This window comes from Lepus europaeus, chromosome 1, assembly GCF_033115175.1.
Source record: "Lepus europaeus isolate LE1 chromosome 1, mLepTim1.pri, whole genome shotgun sequence".
Lineage (NCBI taxonomy): Eukaryota > Metazoa > Chordata > Mammalia > Lagomorpha > Leporidae > Lepus > Lepus europaeus.
Window position 1 is genome coordinate 150,473,873 of NC_084827.1, and position 19,389 is coordinate 150,493,261.

The 19,389-nt window shown below is 39.1% G+C and overlaps 1 protein-coding gene across 2 annotated transcripts in view; it reads left to right on the plus strand.

Annotated features, from left to right (window-relative positions):
* ADAM23 (ADAM metallopeptidase domain 23) overlaps positions 1-19,389 on the plus strand; it is a 185,834-nt gene that overhangs the window by 94,152 nt on the left and 72,293 nt on the right. For both annotated transcript variants that reach the window (XM_062190278.1, XM_062190286.1), the window contains exons 5-9: positions 3,839-3,921; positions 4,980-5,043; positions 15,792-15,864; positions 16,730-16,803; positions 18,974-19,039. In XM_062190278.1, coding sequence (XP_062046262.1) covers positions 3,839-3,921; positions 4,980-5,043; positions 15,792-15,864; positions 16,730-16,803; positions 18,974-19,039 — 360 coding nt within the window. The remainder of the gene's footprint in view (positions 1-3,838; positions 3,922-4,979; positions 5,044-15,791; positions 15,865-16,729; positions 16,804-18,973; positions 19,040-19,389) is intronic.

The window sequence follows — 19,389 nt, forward strand, 5'->3', positions numbered from 1 at the left end:
TGTAAACTTTCTTATTATAAACATTGGAGACTGGATAATACCTCAAGTCTCATTTTAGGTCTGGAAAATATGGTGATCCACATTCAAAAATACGGAGAACTCAGTCCCTTCAGATACTATCCTATCTTTATTCAGAGGTACCAATGACCTTGATGGTGCACATCAACCTTCAGTCTCCAATGCAAGTGAAAGCTTAAATCTAAGAAAGCACTTCAAAATATTTATAGGGAAAGGAGAATATTTTTAGTAAAATCTGGAAATAGCTTTTCTTAGAAAGGTCAAGTAAATATGATGGTATTTGCTCTACATTTACTTCTAATAATCACTTGACTTGAAATAGACTTTTGGTGTGATTTGGAGTACTAAAGAACGACTCTGATGAAATTTAATGTTACCTGTGGTTATTTTTATAATGTGAATAGTCTGAATTTAATTGTGAATCTTGACCTCAGTATTGATTCTCAAGCTTCTGAAATATGTGATGCCATTTGTTCTTATAAATTCTAGAGTTGAATATGCAAATAGAGCTTGGCATAACACATACATCAATATTTATATAAAAATTTGCTATTTGGGAACAGAAAAGCAATCCTTTATTTTATCCATATGTGTATAATATATGTGTGTGTGTGTGTGTGTGTGTGTATATATATATATATATATATATATGTAAGTATTTATGCTTATAGGTAAGGGTTATTTAATTCTGTTCCCTCCCAGGAACCAACTCACATGTAAGGGAGAAGAAAAAGATATGAATCCACAAGTATGAAGATAGGGGAAGAGAAAACAGCAGATGAGAGATCCATAAAATTTCAAGAGATAGAAAGCAGTTAGATGAGAATAACTGTCCCAGATTTTACCTTTTCTGCTCTGCCAAGTTCTGTTGGGGGGAAACCCAACAGAATGCAGGCCAACTCATATAACTTAACCCAGAGTAGCAGAGGAATTGAGGGTATCTAAAAACAGAAAGGTTGGTTGAAAGTGTATCTGGAGAGTGGTTAATTCCTGACTTACTCCCCACCCCATATAGCCAGTTGGCTATCTCTTTCCTAGTCTAGTAGAGAAATGAGTTATGGATAAAAATGGAAAGGTAGAAAGTATCAGAGAAATCATAATAACAGATAGCCTCCCAGCCCTGAAGTGCATGGTTTTCTTGATTACAAGGTATGACAGAGTGTCTGGGCAAAAGGAACAAAGACCTACACAAACATGTATCTTGGGTGTTCATTAAAATGGGGCTGCATAAAATTTCCTGAGGTGTACCTGAAGGAGGAAGAACATATTTTATAGAAAACATCTAACATTAGACTATTATCCAACATGTAACAGCAACATTAGACACTGGATGACTGTGCACATTGCCTTTAAAATGCTGAGGAAAAATCAGTTCTCTACCCATTCAAATTAAGGGTCCAGTGTGAAGGCTGAAAAAGAAATTTCATTCATGCAAATTCTAACCAAACTTATCTTCCATGAATACTTTTTCAGGGAAGTACTGGAGAATCTGTGCCTCCAAAAAAGGATAGCAGTGATCCAAGAATGGAGATGATATGGGACCTAAGATCCCATAGAGAAGGAGGGCAAAGGGAACTCTGGGAATAATGCTGCAGACAAGTGGATGGCCATTGGGCATGGGCCTAGAGAGCAGCTGGGTGGACTGAAGCAGGAGGCAGAAGGGAAATAAGAGGAGCATCTCCTGGAGCAAAGTAGGCACCACTGTTACATGATTCACTGGACCCTATTTAGAGGGGCTTTAGAGTCCTCTCAAATAATAGGGGTAGACAAGTACTCACTACATGGAAAAATAAGGAAATAACTCAGGATCACCAGCATTCAGGAAAATGCAAATCAAAACCATGATGAGGTTTCACCTTTCTCCAGTTAGAATGGCTTTCATACAGAAATCAACAAATTACAAATATTGGCGAGAATGTGGGGAAAAAGGTACCCTGGTCCACTGTTGGTGGGAATGTAAACTGGTACAGCCACTATGGAAGACAGTATGGAGATACCTCAGAAATCTGAATATAGACCTACCATATGACCCAGTCATCCCACTCCTGGGAATTTACCCAAACCAAAAGAAATCAGTGTATGAAAGAGTTATCTTTACCCCCATGTTCATTGCAGCACAATTCATAATAGCTAAGACATGGAGTCAAGAAATTATTGGATATATACACTATGGAGTACTGCTCAGCTGTAAAAAAAAAAAAAATGAAATCCTGTCTTTTGCAACAAGATTATGGCAACTGGAAACCATTATACTTAGTGAAATAAGTCAGTCCCCAAAAGACAGATACCATATGTTTTCCCTGATGCAAGGTAATTAACAGAGTACCTGAAATGCTATGTATTGGACTGAAATGGACATTTTGAGATTCCATGATTGCTTATAGCTTTTGTCTCTTCCATTGAGGAACAGTGTTTTTGTTTTGCTTTGTTTTCTTTCTTTTCATGCTATTTGTTGAACTCTTTTACTTAGAGTAGGGATAACTATATGATCATTAAGTATACTGAAAATAGAACATTGTAAAAATTAAGAGTGGGAATGTGAGAGGAAGGGAGAGGAAGGGTTAGAGCATGGGCGGGAGGGAGGGTGGGGGGGAAGTGCCACTATATTCCTCAATCTGTATATAAGAAATACATGAAACTTGTATAACTTAAATTTAAAAAATACAAAAAAGATTCAGGTGCTGTAGAAACATTATTTTCTATGTGAGGGAGCTTGCAGATTATGCTATTTCTAAAACTTATCCACTGTGAATGAACTGGTTTGGAACCACTGCAAACATTGGAAGGCTAAGATTGTTTTCTGAAGCATGTATTTATGACATTAATTAAACAGAATACAAGATGCTACTGGCAAAAAAAGAGAAGTAACTACTACTAATACTTACCATGTATCCATCTATGTATTTTCCTTTGTATTTGTGTTTGAATGTATTCCTGTGGGGTCTGCAAAAGTCTGTGAAAAATTTGTGTTATGAAAAAATTATGCATGGATTTCATAACTTTTACACCAAATAAATGTATCTTTTAATTCTAAAAGAAAAATAAGGAAATCAAAAAATGGAGCAAGTAAGAAATGTAACAGTGGTGGGATACCTGAGAACTGTATTGGCGTTTTAACATTATAAACATTATTGATCTCACCCAAGACTGGTTATGTGTATTCGAATGTATTGCGGACAGAAAAATGTTCAGTACTCTAGATTAAGAAGATAATTTCCAAGGTAGAATAAGTCAGGACTTAGCAGTATACATATTCTATTAAAATGCATAGATAAACCCCAGAATCAACAGCTAACGGGAAAATGGTTGCTCTGTGGAGGTAGGGAGGGAGAAAGGAAACTGCTGTGTATTTTAAAATGTAGTAATTTACAGTTTGTATTTTGTTTTGAAAACTAAGTTCAAGTGCTGTTTCTGAAAACTTAAAAAACTAATTTAAAAAGATAAGAAAGTAAATAATCAGTTTATGTATCATTTTATATAAAAATAATTATGAACAACACCTTAAAGTTCTCTTGTGCAGCAGTCTTTACTCCATAGCAACATCTGGTAGGGACAACCCCTGTAAGACAAGTTTGAGAGATGTGTATGTTTTATCATTCCTTTAAAGCCTTTTCTTCTGCACTCAATTTAATGCACACCTACTTGTTTTAGAAAATCTGAAATCTTGTTTGTGATTTCGTAAAGGAGGAGTTTCTAGGTTTATCAATACACACTGCAAACACATTCCCATCCTTGCATTGCTTTTTGCTTGAAAGAAGCATCCAAAGAGCAGACCATGATGTGGGAAATACAATCAATTAAATCTTCTTCTGCTTTGTAGGGTGGAGAGCACTGTTACTACCATGGAAGCATCAGAGGTGTCAAAGACTCCAAGGTGGCGCTGTCTACCTGCAATGGACTTCAGTACGTGGGAACCTCACGGGTCCTCCTGCCCTCCAGCTGGCTTTCTTCCAATCACCCTTTCCAGTTTTTCTTTCACCAATATTTATTTGTGACTCTTCTGTACCAGTCCCATGTTAGGGATTGGGTATGGAGTGGTGCACAGAAGGACAAAGTCCCTGCTCTCTTTAGCACTTCAGTTGCAAGAGATTCAGAAAGTAAACAGATGATTACACTGATTAATATTGAATTTCCATTTTGGAAGGTGCTTACTCTAGAAGGGAAATATGAGGGTTTATAGGGTGACCAAACTGGTCCACAAAGGTTTCCTGACAGCTGATCAGTTAGATTAGCTTAGAGATGAAGTGGACTAGCCAGACAAGAGTCAGGTAACAGGAGAGGAGCTCATGAATTGGCCTAGAGGCGAGCTCTAAAAATATTACCATTAGTCACCTTTTAGAGCTGAACACAGCAGCACCTTGTGTACAGATCTAATTTTGGCCATGTGTAGATCTTGAAATTCTTCTTTTTACCCTTATAAACAAAATTCTGTGTATTTCAAAAGTATGTGTGATTAATATGAAACAAATCATACTGCTTGAAGGAAATTCACAACTGACAAACATAAAAGTACTTCTTCTGGTATTTGCCTCTTCAGAATCAGATGGCTTTAGATTATTCTTATACATGAAGGACCTGTCTGTTTTCTTACAAATGGTACTGGATTTGCATAGTTATAAATTTATACTAGTTGTACATGGTTCTGGAATTATAACCTGAGGTACTACTGTCATGAATAGTCCTGGCCCAGCTTAGTCTTATGATTTGTCCAGTTATTTTCAAAGGCTGATTGTATCAGATATAATTTGTATGCACTTAGTGTATACTCTTAAACTTCATGTAATTGGTGTGCTGTGTTGGGCATAGGATCTCATATAGACATGTAAGTTTCATTTGGGGCAGTATAGTGGTGTTTGTTCAGTTGCACTCCTTGTAAAGACACAGTAACAAAGCAAACTTGCTGTTTCCTACCATTGGCTGTATTTGCTAATCCTTTCCTTGTGTGGTTTCTTATGCTACAGTGGTATGTTTGAAGATAGTACCTTTGTGTATATGATAGAGCCACTGGAACTGATTCATGATGAGGTGAGTCTGAGACATCCCTTTCTTTATGGTATTTAACTCTTCTAGCATCTTTGCCTTTAAGCAAGAAAGAGAAAAAAAATAAAGTAGTCCCTAACCATGGTTTCAGTTACCCACAGACAAAAAAATTAAGTGGAAAAACCCAGAAGTAACCAGAGAGACCATGTTTGTGTAACTTGTGTTCTAAGTATTCCATTTTATTACCAGTGATTGTTAATCTCTTACTTTCCCAATGTATAAATTCAGCTCTATCATAGATATGTATGTGTAGGAAAAAACATAGTTTATGTAGGGTTTGGTACCGTCATTGGTTTCAGGAATTCACTGGGCTTCTAGAACATATCCCTGGTGGGTAACGGGGGAGTCTAATGAGTTTGTTTCAAAGTACTTATACATGCTGTCTTATTTTAAACTTAGAGTTGTACCATGAGTTTTGAACTTCAAGCTGCTCATGCCAGGTCCACATACCTATAAAGATAAGAGGCATCAAACCCAGGTTTTCTGAAGTGAAGGCCAGTTGTTTCCCATCCATGGGGAGAGCAGAGAGATCATTGTGCATTATGGGAACCAACTTCTCCTTTATTAAGCTAGTCTTCATTCTCAGTGTCTTCAGTGACTGTACACATGTAGTTAACTTTTCCAGGCCTAAGACTCTTCAGTGGGGAAATTTGTAGTCTGAAATATAATTACATGATATAGTGTCTATTTTCTGTAGAGATAGGGAAGAAAACACTGTTTAGTTATACACAGGCCATGAAAAGAAATCACCTAGACAGGAAATCCCAATGTTTAATTGGATTGCTTGCTAATGGACTGCAACCAAACATAAAATCCAATATATATTAATCAAATATTGTACCAAGGATTTACTAAAGGACGGTACTATTTTAGGTGCTGAGATATGTTAGTGATAAAAAAGCCTGAGCCTAGTGGAGCTTTAAGTTTCCAGGACCAATGGAAATACACAGAGTGCATAAGTATATGTGGTGTATTAAGTATCGATACATGCAGAGGAGAAAAAGTGAAGCAAGGCAGGTGGAGAGGAGAGTCAAGGTTTTATACACCCTGTCCAGGGAAGGCCCCGCAGAGAAGATGAGCTTGGAATAAAGACCTTAAGGAAACAGAGCTGGAAGAACATTTCAGGAGCAAAACACACAAAGGCCTTGAAGCTTAGGTGGGGCCTAGTGTATTCCAGAATCTTTGGGGGACCTGGCTAGGCTGGAGAGGAGTGAACAGGGGGGAGTGGTGGGTGATGAAGCCAGGAGAGGTAACAGCAGAGAAGTCAGATCCATCAAAAGAGCTGCTAATGCTAAACAATGTAAACTAAGAGCAACAAAAGATAGGAGTGGGAGTTTGGCACAGTGGTTAATATGACACTTGGGATGCCTGCATCCCATATGCGAGTGCCTGAGTTTGAATCTCAGATCTGTTTCCAATTCCAGCTTCCTACCAACCTTAGAGGCAGGAAGTGATGGTTCAAGAGCTTAGGTACCTGCCAGTCTTGTGGGATACGTGGATTGAGTTCCTGCCCTCCGGCTTTTACCTGGCCCAACCCTGGTTGTTGGGGGCATTTGGGGAGTGAACCAGCTCATGGGAGATCTCTGTCTATTTTTCTGCCTTTCAAATAAAATGAAAGTAAATAAATAAAATTTGTTTAAAGATATATTCATTTATTTGAAAGAGCTACACCTAAGAGAAGGAGAGGCAGAGAAAGAGAGAGAGAGAGAGAGAGAGAGAGAGAGAGGTCTTCCATCCACTGGTTCACTCTCCAATTGGCCGCCATGGCCAGACCTACACCGATCTGAAGCCAGGAGCCAGGAGCCTCTTCCAGGTCTCCCACATGGATGCAGGTGCCCAAGGACTTGGGTCATCCTCCACTGCTTTCCCAGGCCATAGCAGAGAGCCGGATTGGAAGTGGAGCAGCTGGGTCTCAAACTGGCGCCCACATGGGATGCCGGCACTGCAGGCGGTGGCTTTACCCGCTATGCCACAGTGCCGGCCCTGATAATAAAAAAATTTTAAAAAGAATTGCTAGTGGGAGGAGGAAGCCATTGTAATCCATAAGCTGTACATTGGAAATTTATACTCATTAAATAAAAAAAAAGGAATTGCTAGTGAGAAAATTATATATATATATATTTTATTTTTTTTCCTTTTTTTTTTTTTTGACAGGCAGAGTGGACAGTGAGAGAGAGAGACAGAGAGAAAGGTCTTCCTTTGCCATTGGTTCACCTTCCAATGGCCGCCGCGGTTGGCGCGCTGCGGCCGGCGCACCGCGCTGATCCGAAGCCAGGAGCCAGGTACTTCTCCTGGTCTCCCATGGGGTGCAGGGCCCAAGCACTTGGGCCATCCTCCACTGCACTCCCTGGCCACAGCAGAGAGCTGGCCTGGAAGAGGGGCATCCAGGACAGAATCCGGTGCCCCGACCGGGACTAGAACCCGGTGTGCCGGCGCCGCAAGGCGGAGGATTAGCCTAGTGAGCTGCGGTGCCGGCCCGAGAAAATTATATTTTGAGATTAATAAAGTTGACGAGAAGCAAAAAATATTTTTTCTCTTTAATGATTTCAAATTTAGGTAAAATAAATTTTATAACATAATATTTAGGCTATTGATAATAATAGTTTAACAGATGAACATTTTTCTTAGCTGTAGCAATGTATGTGTGAATATTGGATAAATATAAAATTTGATATAGTAAAGGAAATTTAAATTGTAAATGGTTGATATTTGAATATGCCTACGAGTTCTTAAATAGTAATTATAAAAGTTACCAGGTAATGCAGGCAAGTCAACTTAGGTAAAGACATTTTGATTAAGTAAAATCTTTTTCCTTTATTCACTGTTAGGTAGGTAACTTGCATGTGGCAAAATTATTTTAGTCATTCAGAAAAATATTTGATTTTAATTTCTGGTTTTGGTTAATGGCCTTGTTACCACCGTCCTCCCACCAGATCCCAAGGAGCAAAAGAAAAAATCCAAGCCTGAGAGGTTTTTTTAAATGTTTATTTATTTATTTTTTATTTTTTTGAAGGCAGAGTGGATAGTGAGAGAGAGAGAGACAGAGAGAAAGGTCTTCCTTTACTGTTGGTTCACCCTCCAATGGCCACCGCGGCTGGCGCACCACGCTGATCCGAAGGCTGGAGCCAGGTGCTTCTCCTGGTCTCCCATGGGGGTGCAGGGCCCAAGCACGTGGGCCATCCTCCTCTGCACTCCCGGGCCACAGCAGAGAGCTGGCCTGGAAGAGGGGCAACCGGGACAGAATCCGGCGCCCCGACCGGGACTAGAACCCGGTGTGCTGGTGCCGCTAGGTGGAGGATTAGCCTGTTGAGCCACGGCGCCGGCCTTAAATGTTTATTTTTATCTACTTGAAAGGCAGGGTGATAGAGAGAGTGAGAGATTTCATTCATCAGCTGGCTCACTCCCCAAATGCCTACAGCAGTGGGACCAGGAACTCCATCTGGGTCTCTCCTGTGGGTGGCAGGAAGTCAAGCACTTGAGCAACTGCTGTTTCCCTGGGTGCACTAGCAGGAAGCCGGGTCAGAAGTGGAGGTGCCAGGGCTTGACCTGGCACTCTGATATGGGATGCAGGTGTCCCAGGTACTGGCTCAACCCTCTGTACTACCATGTCTGCTCCCTGAGAGTTTTTTAAGTGTAAATGAGCTAATTTTGCAATGCACCCCATTAGAGCAATTTTGCAGATTCAGAGAATGAATGAACATATGTGACAGTGTTTGTTAAACTGTTGACAAGATTTATAAACTATCACTATTGTAGTGTTTAGCAAACATTTTGCATGTTACACCCATGAGCATGGTGTTCAGGGGCTGATTGTCTCCTCCTGCCTACCTTTGTTTGTATAACAATTTGTTTTCATCCTCCCCGTGAGGGAAAGGAGCAGTGCTTGAAGCTTTAAATTAGTTTTGAAAATTGTGTTGCTGATTCAGTTGTGAGTGTCATTATTTTAGATATCTTTTCACCTGAATTAAGAGCCTAATATAATTGAATTTTTGGGGGGAGTTTATAAATTATTATTAATTTTAACATGCTTTATGACCAGTTAAGTAGTAAGGATTAAGGATAGGATACTTTTTTTTTTAAGAATTATTTTTTTATTTTATTTGAGAGGTAGAGTTACAGACAGTGAGAGGGAGACAGAGAGAAAGGTCTTCCTTCCGTTGGTTCACCCCCAAAATGGCCGCAATGGCCAGAGCCATGCTGGTCCAAAGCCAAGAGCCAGGAGCTTCTTCCAGGTCTCCCATGCAGGTGCAGGGTCCCAAGGACCTGGGCCATCTTCTACTGCTTTCTCAGGCCATAGCAGAGAGCTGGATTGGAAGAGGAGCAGTTGGGACTAGAACCAGTGCCCATTTGGGATGCTGGCCCCGCAGGCAGAGGATTAACCTACTGTGCCATGGCGCTGGCCCCAGGATAGGATATTTCTCTTTTTTTTTTTTTTAATTTTTTTTTAACTTTTATTTAATGAATATAAATTTCCAGTGTACAGCTTATGGATTACAATGGCTTCCCCCTCCCATAACTTCCCTCCCACCCGCAACCCTCCCCTCTCCCGCTCCCTCTCCCCTTCCATTTGCATCAAGATTCATTGTCAATTCTCTTTATATACAGAAGATCAATTTAGTATAAAGATTTCAACAGTTTGCACCCACATAGAAACACAAAGTGAAACATACTGTTTGAGTACTAGTTATAGCATTAAATCACAATGTACAGCACATTAAGGACAGAGATTCCACATGAGGAGCAAGTGCACAGTGGCTCCTGTTGTTGACCCAACAAATTGACACTCTAGTTTATGGCGCCAGTAACCATCCTAGGCTGTCGTCATGAGTTGCCAAGGCTATGGAAGCCTTCCAAGTTTGCCGACTCTGATCATATTTAGACAAGGTCATAAAAGACAGAGTGAGGATAGTAACGAATGATCCTAAGAGTGGCATTTACCAGGTTTGAACAATTATACAGCATTAAGTGGGGAAGAGGACCATCAGTACACACAGGTTGGGAGTAGAGCCATTGGTGGTAGAGTAGAGGTTATGATTACAAAGGAATGAGGCCCAAGTGCGCTAGACAGGGCCTAGAACAAAGGACAGAGTCATTATTAGAGGAGCTAAGAAAGGTGCTGTCTAAGCTACAATTAAGTTTTCTGATTGAGAGGCAAATAGAACCTGATAGAAGGGGCTTGATAATAATCTGGTGGGCTTTAGGCCTTGTAAATTCAGAGGCCCAGACCTATCTATCTCTTCACATGGGGTACATCCTAAGGGAGGTGTGAACCTCCTAGGGGAAGGCACTCTGTTGACTTTCATTACTTGGCTGGCCTGGGAGGAGAGCTGGCCAGGTAAAGGCAGGGGGCATCTCTAACAAGAAATTTACAGTTCTGCCTGCAATGTTGCTGACCCTACTTGACCATCCCCTCAGCTGCAGTGGTCACTTTGGAAGTTGGGCTGAGTGAAGGGCTTTTCAGCTTAGAGCCAATAAGATCTGTGGCTCTGACCTGGGCATCCTTCGACTCCAGGGCAGGTCCATTTCCAGTGATCCAACTCTTGGCAGAGCTGCCAGGGCTCTTCACAAGCTGACTTCTGCTGAAGCCCAGGCTTACCACATTGAAAGCCACTGCAGTGGACTGGCCTGTTGGGTCTCCTTGAGGGCAGATCACTGTACAGATCAGCCATTAATAGGCCTGCCACCCATTGCTTCTGATGCCAAGCTTTCTTTTCCTCCTGGTTTGTGTTAAAGCAGACCAGAGGATGCAAGTCAAGGGAGTGCCCAAGTCCCATCTCTAATCTTCGGTGGCCTGAACGACAAGTCTATAGTCACAGGCATGTTCTGTAGTAGTTTTTCTAAGGTAGACAATGCCCATGAGGAAAATTATATTCTCACTTTAAAACTTTCTTTCCCTTTGGTCTGAAAGGGAGGTTTTTTCTACTTACTGTATACTTCGCTGATGGCGAAGTGAATCTAGCTATGAGATTATTATTTAAGTTCTTATTTTGGCTATGCTATTACAGAAAAATGTTAGCCATCTCTTTTATAAGGTCTAAAGATTAAATTGTGCATCCTACAGATTCCTTCATAATAGAATTAGTTTCCTACCTTGAAGAGAATAGAGAAATGAAAGAACAAGTTGGGTTTAGAATAGAGAAATGAGGGAGCAAGTCCTAGATCGCTTGCTGACAATAGCAATATCACATGAATACTTAGCAAACCGTTTCAACCATTAGATAACAACTTAAGAAAACATTTACCAGAAGGTCCAATGCCTTCTATAAATTTTAAGACTCATATATTTGAAAACACCTCTTAAATATCTAACATGGTGTAGTTTAGCCAGTAAACTTAAGCACAACCATCTAAAATGTTTTTAGTTTCTTTCTACCAACAAGTCTAAAACATATGATACACAGATTCAGGTCCCACAAATTAAAATGTATCTTTGATTGATTTTAGCAGCTTAAATTTATGGACAATCTTATCTATAAGCCATTTAAAATAAAACTCTTAATAAAATTTCCCCATGTGGACATACAATATGTACACACATATAATATAGCATAATAGACCAATATAGCAATTTTAATAATAGCTTTTAAAATCTTTAACTCTTTTTGTAGATTGCCAATTGATTTGAATTGCTTTTTCTTTTTAGTAACCTCAGTTAACCATACTTTCTCTCAGTTGGTACTGTTAATACATTATTGGCTTCATCTGTTTACAGAGCCATCCCAAAATACTGAATACAATAAAAGTGGCTGGAAAAAGTCCATAGGAACCTATAGGAGCACAGCTAAACACAGAACCAACAACACTTTAGTTTTATGAGCAGCAGATCATATATAACTGTGGATGACAAAAGACTTTAAGTCGCCATGTTTAAAATTATAAACTCATCAACCAACAAGAGGCACTTGCTTACTTCACAGTATTTTTGAAAGCACCTGTAGGATTTTACAAGTATTTAACCCTTTAAGCCTCTGGGGCTTTCTCATTAAGATAACTATCATGTCTAGTAACACAAAATCATTAGACTTTTTAATTCTCAAACATTTGTATTAATAGCATTTTCCATTATAGAAACTTAAAGTCTGGTACCACATCACATCTTGACAGTCCTTCTAATATACTCCAAATAGACTGATTAGTTGGTGTCTCTATAAGATGAGAGACATAGGTCCTTCGATTTTTTCAGTTGTGCCCAAACTGGAAAAACCAGAGTCCAGGATTTACTGAAAATTTTAGAGACCAGATTGTTTGAAACTTTGATTTTTTGAATGCCTGTCAAGAATACAAGAAGGCTCAAAATCCAAAATAGCTGCTTGAAATAAGATTCCTTAAAATCATGACATAACATAGACCAAATTTGATCATTGTTACAAGGTGATTATTCAAATCTTTGAAAAAAGCACATGTTTAAATAACCCATAGCTCTTAATAAAAATTCAGCTGTTTTTGAACAATTAGAATTTAACAGACATCAAGAGAACATAATAGATTACTTTAACACATTGCTTTAACAGAGCATCAGAGTTTAATTCTATGTCAAAGAGAAATTGAGCTTCCTGTGATCTTTTGCTGTGAGGTTTCCTTCCTTTACCTTCTTTCATATTGGTGACCATGTTTCTGTGTTTCTGTGTGTAAGACATCTTTAAGCATCTTTTGCAGGGCAGGATGAGTGGCAACAAATTCTTTCAGTTTCTGTTTGCTATGAAAAGTCTTAATTTCACCTTCATTCACAAATGAGAGCTTTGCAGGATATAGTATTCTGGGCTGGCAGTTGTTCTCTCTTAGTACCCGGGCTATGTCTCGCCATTCCCTTCTAGCTTGTAGGGTTTCTGATGAGAAGTCTGCTGTGAGTCTAATTGGAGATCCTCTAAGAGTGATCTGACATTTCTCTCTTGCACCTTTTAGGATCTTTTCTTTATGTTTCACTGTGGTGAGTTTGATTACAACATGTCGTGTTGAGGATCTCTTTTGGTCATGTTTATTAGGGGTTCTATAAGCTTCCTGTACTAAGATGCCTCTGTCCTTCTCCAAACCTGGGAAATTTTCTGCTAGTATCTCACTGAAAATGCCTTCTAATCCTTTCTCCCTCTCCATGCCTTCAGGAACTCCTAGAACCTGAATGTTGGGTTTTTTAATAGTATCCTGTAGATTCCCAACAATATTTTTTAGATTTCTAATTTCTTCTTCTTTTCTTTGGTTTGCCTGTTTCCTTTCCTGTTCTCTGTCTTCTAAGTCTGATATTCTCTCTTCTGCTTCGCCCATTCTGTTTTTAAGGCTCTCTAATGTGTTTGTCATTTGATCTATTGAACTCTTCATTTCATTATGATTTCTAGTCACTATCAGAGTTTCTTGTTCCACTAGTTGTTTCATTTCATTTTGATTCCTCCTTAATATTTCACTTTCACGAGAGAGATTTTCTATCTTGTCCATGAAGGATTTCTGTAGTTCAAGAATTTGTTTTTGAGAACTTCTTAATGTTCTTATCAATGTTTTGAGATCCGCTTCTTGCATTTCTTCAATCTCATCATCTTCATAGTCTTGAATTGGGGTGTCTTTTTCATTTGGGGGCGTCATAGTGTCTTCCTTGTTCTTCTTAGCTTGGTTTTTGCATTTGTTGTTTGGCATGTTGGAGATATTTGGTTTCTTCACTGTGGTGTTTTTTCTTGTTACGCTATGGCTCTATATTAAGTGGACTGTCTGCTTTCAGTGGAGCCTTAGAGGCTTGAGATGAGTGTGGACTGAGAGCTGTGTTTGGTTCCTCAGGGTTGAGGGTGTGTCAAGGATGACACTCCCAGGCTAGGCGTGGTAAATCTCTCTTTCTTTTTTTGATTTAAAAGGGAAGTAATTCCGCACAGCTGAACGTAATTGGAGGTAGTTAGCAGGCAAATGATATACCCACAGGAGCCAGAGATCGGAAGCTCTTTCCCAAGGACCTCACAGGGAATCTGTGCTGCCCTCAGTGTGGGCTCCAATTCTCCTGCAGTCTCCCACTGGGTTGCCAAGTTAGATGCTAATCTCCTGTTATTTCACCCCTCCCCACAGAGTCAGGTTTTTCTGCTAGGCTCAGGGCTGGTGCAGACCTGAGGTCGCCCGGCTTATGACGTATGTCCAAAATGGCGCCTGCTCTGTCTTGCTCGCCTTTGAGAGGTGAGCGGAGAGAGAGAAACTTGTGTCCGTATCAGTCACTTTTTTTATTTTTTTTTCCTCTCTCTTCTAGTTAGCCTGGTGAACTTTTCCCCACGGAGTTTCAAGCCTCGTTCCCTCTAGCCTCCTCTTTCCGCTTGCCCGCTGGTATCTCGGGCTATGGAGGTTCGGCTCACCTCGCGTTCCAGCGCTGGTGCGTTGAGTCTGCCGCTGGTGTCCCGAACTTGGGCTCCCACGCTCTCCACGCAGGTCCACTGTGAATCACTAGTTCCGGAAGAGTTTCCTCTGCTGTTTCATCCCCTACTCTTCCTTGACCCTGCAGTATCTCCACTTATATTAAACTTTCTTTCCCCCCGGACTAAGTGTGCTCCCTGCCTATTCCGCCATCTTGCCGCTGACCCAGGATAGGATATTTCTAATGAGAATTCACGTTCTCTCTGATAAAAAATGAATAGTAAAGCTCTTAATTGTCTTTTATAGAATCTATTAAGCAGAATTATTTTATAGTTATTTTTATGATTATGAAAATAGTACATTATAGGAAGAGATGGGCAGAGACACATAGAGTGATCTATCTGTTGGTTCACCCCCCAAAAGCCTACAACAGCCAGGGCTGGTCCAGGCCAAAGGCAGGAGCCTGTTAGCAGGGATCCAACTACTGGAGCCGACACTGACTGCCTAGCAGGATGCATATTCAGCAGTGGAACTCAAACTCAGGCACTCTGATATGGGATGTGAGTGTCCCAAGCAGTGTCTTAGCTACCAGACCAAGCAACCTTCCCTGTTTCAGTTTTTCATTGATACATTCTAATGTATATTCCTAAATAAATTAGGTCAATATTTTTAGCATACATTAACTCAATAATATATCTCAGAATTTTAATGTCTTTATTTATAAAATGGAGATAAATTGTGTACTGTATGAGGTTCTTGTAACAAATAAAAATTGGGTAATGTGTATGTGAACATTACCTGGCACACAACTATGCACTCAGCAATGGGAGTAATAGGAATAATAGTAATGGTAATAAGACATTCCTAAAAGGACAATTTCTAAGACAAAGAATTTGAGTATTTTCAGGATAGTTGTTAGACATTGCTAAATTTCTCTCTCAAACTATGTTAGCAATTTACTCCCACCAGTCATGTATGTGAGTGCTTTTTTACTGTAATTAATTGTGGGTATCATAATTTGCAAACCTTTGTCAATTTGGTAGCAAAAGTTGGTATTTCATTTAAAAATTTGCATTTTAAAAGGAGTAGTGAAGTACTCAGCATTTTTCATTTTTTTTAAATACTCACCAGCTTTCTGGGTTTATTTCTTTCTTGTGAATTTCCTATTCATGGCTTTAAGAAAGTTAAGGTTGAGGAGTAGTTAATATAACTGTGCTTTTATCTAAATTGTGGCAATTGTATGATGCTCTATTTAAAATTAAAATTTCAGTGAGACATGCTTTTCATTTTTGATAGCTAAAAAAATTGAAATAAATGTTCCCACTTTAGGAAGAACATTAGAGAAAGTTCTAACACTATTCAATAAAGGCTCATTCACATCTTGCTTTTTTCATTGCCTATAATTGTTTTTGTTGCAGAAAAGTGCTGGTCGACCACATGTAATCCAGAAAATCAGGGCGGGACAATATTCTAAACAAATGAAGAATCTCAGTAAGTGTTAATTAGAGTGGCCATCACAGTTAATGTAGTAGGAGCTGTGACTTGGTAGAACTCAAAAGATACAAAGGCTTATTGGGGAGTGTAGTGGGCTGAGCACTGTGTCTGGCTGTGGAGTGAACTGTGGCTTTCGTGCAAAGAGGCACGGAGAATTGTTTGAATGGAAAGACCGAATCATGAAGTCCAGAAGCAAAGCCATGTTAGGAACTGAACCAGATGTAGCAGAGGGATTTACAGCAAGTTTCATCTTAAATTTTCCTGGTGGCTGGATGCTCTTTAGCCAGCTTGCATCACTTCCCTCTCAGGCTCTGCTCCTGAGGCGTCTTAAGTAAGCTAATGTCGGCAAAAGCTTCTTTGGGATTATTGAGTGGATGATATTATGCTGTCTGTTAATGCCAAGCATCTTCAATAATTTATGCAAAAATGAATGCCATATTTTAAATTCTAAAATGAACTCAACACGTAGAATTCTCTTAAATTTTCAGATGTTGTCAAGGTTGTAGGTCAAATAGGCATCCTGTAATGAATCTTGGATAGCTCATTATGTTTGGGAGATAATTGCCTGTTTGTGTGACCATGGGAGTGTGAAATATTTAATGATCAGTGTACTTTTTTCACTTTGGTTTATCTTGTTCTTGAGAAGACATTTATCAATGCCCGAAGGGGAGAGGGAGCGGGAGAGGGGAGGGTTGCGGGTGGGAGGGAAGTTGTGGGAGGGGGAAGCCATTGTAATCCATAAGCTGTACATTGGAAATTTATATTCATTAAATAAAAGTTTAAAAAAAAAGAAAAAGAAAACCATGCTACCATTGGAATTCAGTCAAGCATCAATGTTAGTATTCATTTTTCTCTTACACAGGTATGGAAGGCAGTGCGCAGTGGCCCTTTCTGTCTGAATTACAGTGGCTGAAAAGAAGGAAGAGAGCAGTGAATGTGAGTGTGGCCCTGAGCCAGAGGTGGGGCTGTTGTCTCAGTTGAGTCATCAGACAGTATCTGTGTGCATCCCCAATAGCTTAGACTCAAGAGCTTCTCCCTAAAAACAGTACCAAAGCACGAAATCTCTTTGATTTCTACCTTAACAGCCTACTGCTTTGCATTCATTTTCCTATTAGTGAGTCAAACTGATTTTGATGATCTGTAATTCCTGATGGCATGTAAGAATGTGTGATATCATATGAAGATTATAGTGTAAAGCGTTTTTTTCTAGTGAGAGTATAGCAGGCCTTTTTGGGGGTGGTGGTGAATATATGGCTTATATAACATATAAAACATTTCTGTTAGTAAAAGATGTAGGAGGAAGAATTAAGTTCTGAAATATTGGTAATTATGCTTATTTTTATTTCTTCTAAATTAAAAACTCTGTTGAGCTCAACCTTAAAGTAGGATGTGATTTTCAGAATGGAATGAATCTGTTTGGGCACTACCAATATGGCAGTGACTAAATAAAAACCATGTAATTATATAATCAGCAACTGTCCTATACCTCACATGTACTGATAAACGTAGATGGGCTTTGTAACTGAAATTATGTCTCTCGTGTTCTTCATAATAGAATAGCAAGCTGTAATGATGGGGACTGTTTAGTAATTACATGGTCAATGCTATGTAACCAGGAATTAATTCCACAGTTTATAGATTACATGGTAATTTACTAGATAACTTAATGAGCAACTGTAGTGGAAATTGCATATTTTAGATAATGTTTTGCTGAATGTAATTTTTTGTGAAAAAATTAGACCACTAGCTATCAAAAACTTAGTTCAAGTTTGAATTATCTTCTCTCTTATGAGCCCCTGTTAGTATTATGCTGACGATGGATATAATTTATTTTTTGGACGCAGAGGTGCTGTTTTGCTTGTTTTTGAGGATCTGGTTGGTAATGTTTTAGCTAGGTTGCTTTCCTCTCACCAAGGTCCATCCCTAAACTTGTATGAAGGAAAAAGGGCTACTGATATTAATTTTCCAACCATGAAAAAAAAAGTCTAAATGAGGACTAAAATACAATGAATCTTTAAAAAGTTAATGGAAAAATACATATTATGAAAAAATTGCATGGATTTAAAAAATTTGCAGCAAAATAAACACATCTTTTAATTTTATTTTCCTTGAACTTTTAAAAATACCTTTGACTTTGCCTTTACTCTTTAAGGATTATCTAGTAAAAATCAAAATTTAGAATACTTTAGAATATAATAATTGTCAATGTTTGTTCCTTTGAGAAGTTGTGTGGTTGAGAATTGGACATGATTATCAGAATTTCCCTCCAGTGAGTTAATGTTTCTTTTAGACTACATTGACCCTGTTTCAGATCTACCTGGAGGTAATTATAATTTATTCTATTATTAAATAAATTTTATGTAGATTTTCTTTGAAATTTTAAGCAGATATTAGTATGTTTTCACATTTTAATGCTAAAGAAATGAGATTTATTTGAGCAGAATTTTGTTATATATTTTGCCTGTCAAATATTTTGACATATAAAAATAATCTAAAAACAACATGGCTGTGCCCTATCTTGGTGAATGCTTTAGTAGTGATTAAATGCAGTCCTTTTCAGAGTATTTGGATGTCTACCCACCTTTTGTGTTTCTTCATTTGTATTTCCATAGCCAACTTTCTTCTAGAGTGTTTTGACAGGCAGAGTTAGACAGTGAGAGAGAGAGAGAGAGAGAGAGAGAGAGAGAGAGATGGAGAAAAAAGTCTTCCTTCTGTTGGTTCACTCCCCCCCAAATGGCCGCCATGGCTGGTGCACTGCGCCGATCCGAAGCCAGGAGCCAGGTGCTTCCTCCTGGTCTCCCATGCAGGTACAGGGCCCAAGGACTTGGACCATCCTCCACTGCACTCCCAGGCCACAGCAGAGAGCTGGACTGGAAGAGGAGCAACCAGGACAGAACCGGCGCCCCAACCGCGACTAGAACCCGGGGTGCTGGCACCGCAGGCAGAGGATTAGCCTAGTGAGCCGTGGTGCCGGCTTCTTCTAGAGTGTTTATAAATAAAGTAGGCAGCAAAGAGTTCTTCTGAAATTCAAAGCTGATCACTTAACAATGAACATTGATATTTTAACTCAGTTTGTATTCTGACCATATATTTCTCTTTTCCACAGCCATCTCGTGGGGTGTTTGAAGAAATGAAATATTTGGAACTTATGATTGTTAATGATCACAAAACGGTAAGAATATAATACACTGAGTTTTAGGCTCAATAGCTTGCATCATAAGGAATGCATTTTACCGTATACTTAATCAGTATTTGTTACTTATTAAAGCCGAGATGTTTAGATAATATTGTTTTAGAGATATTGAATGCCATGATTTATTTCTTGATGTTTGGAGGCAGTGGGTTTTATAGAATTTTCGTAACTCTAAACTTTCCATCTGTTTAAAATGATCATAATGAATAGATCTACCTATTTGGCACTTTTTACTTATCTTCATTTAAAATTCTTATTCTTTACATTTTTACATGTATGCATGTATTTACATCATATATATTTGGCCGCTGTTTCCTACTTTTTCTCCA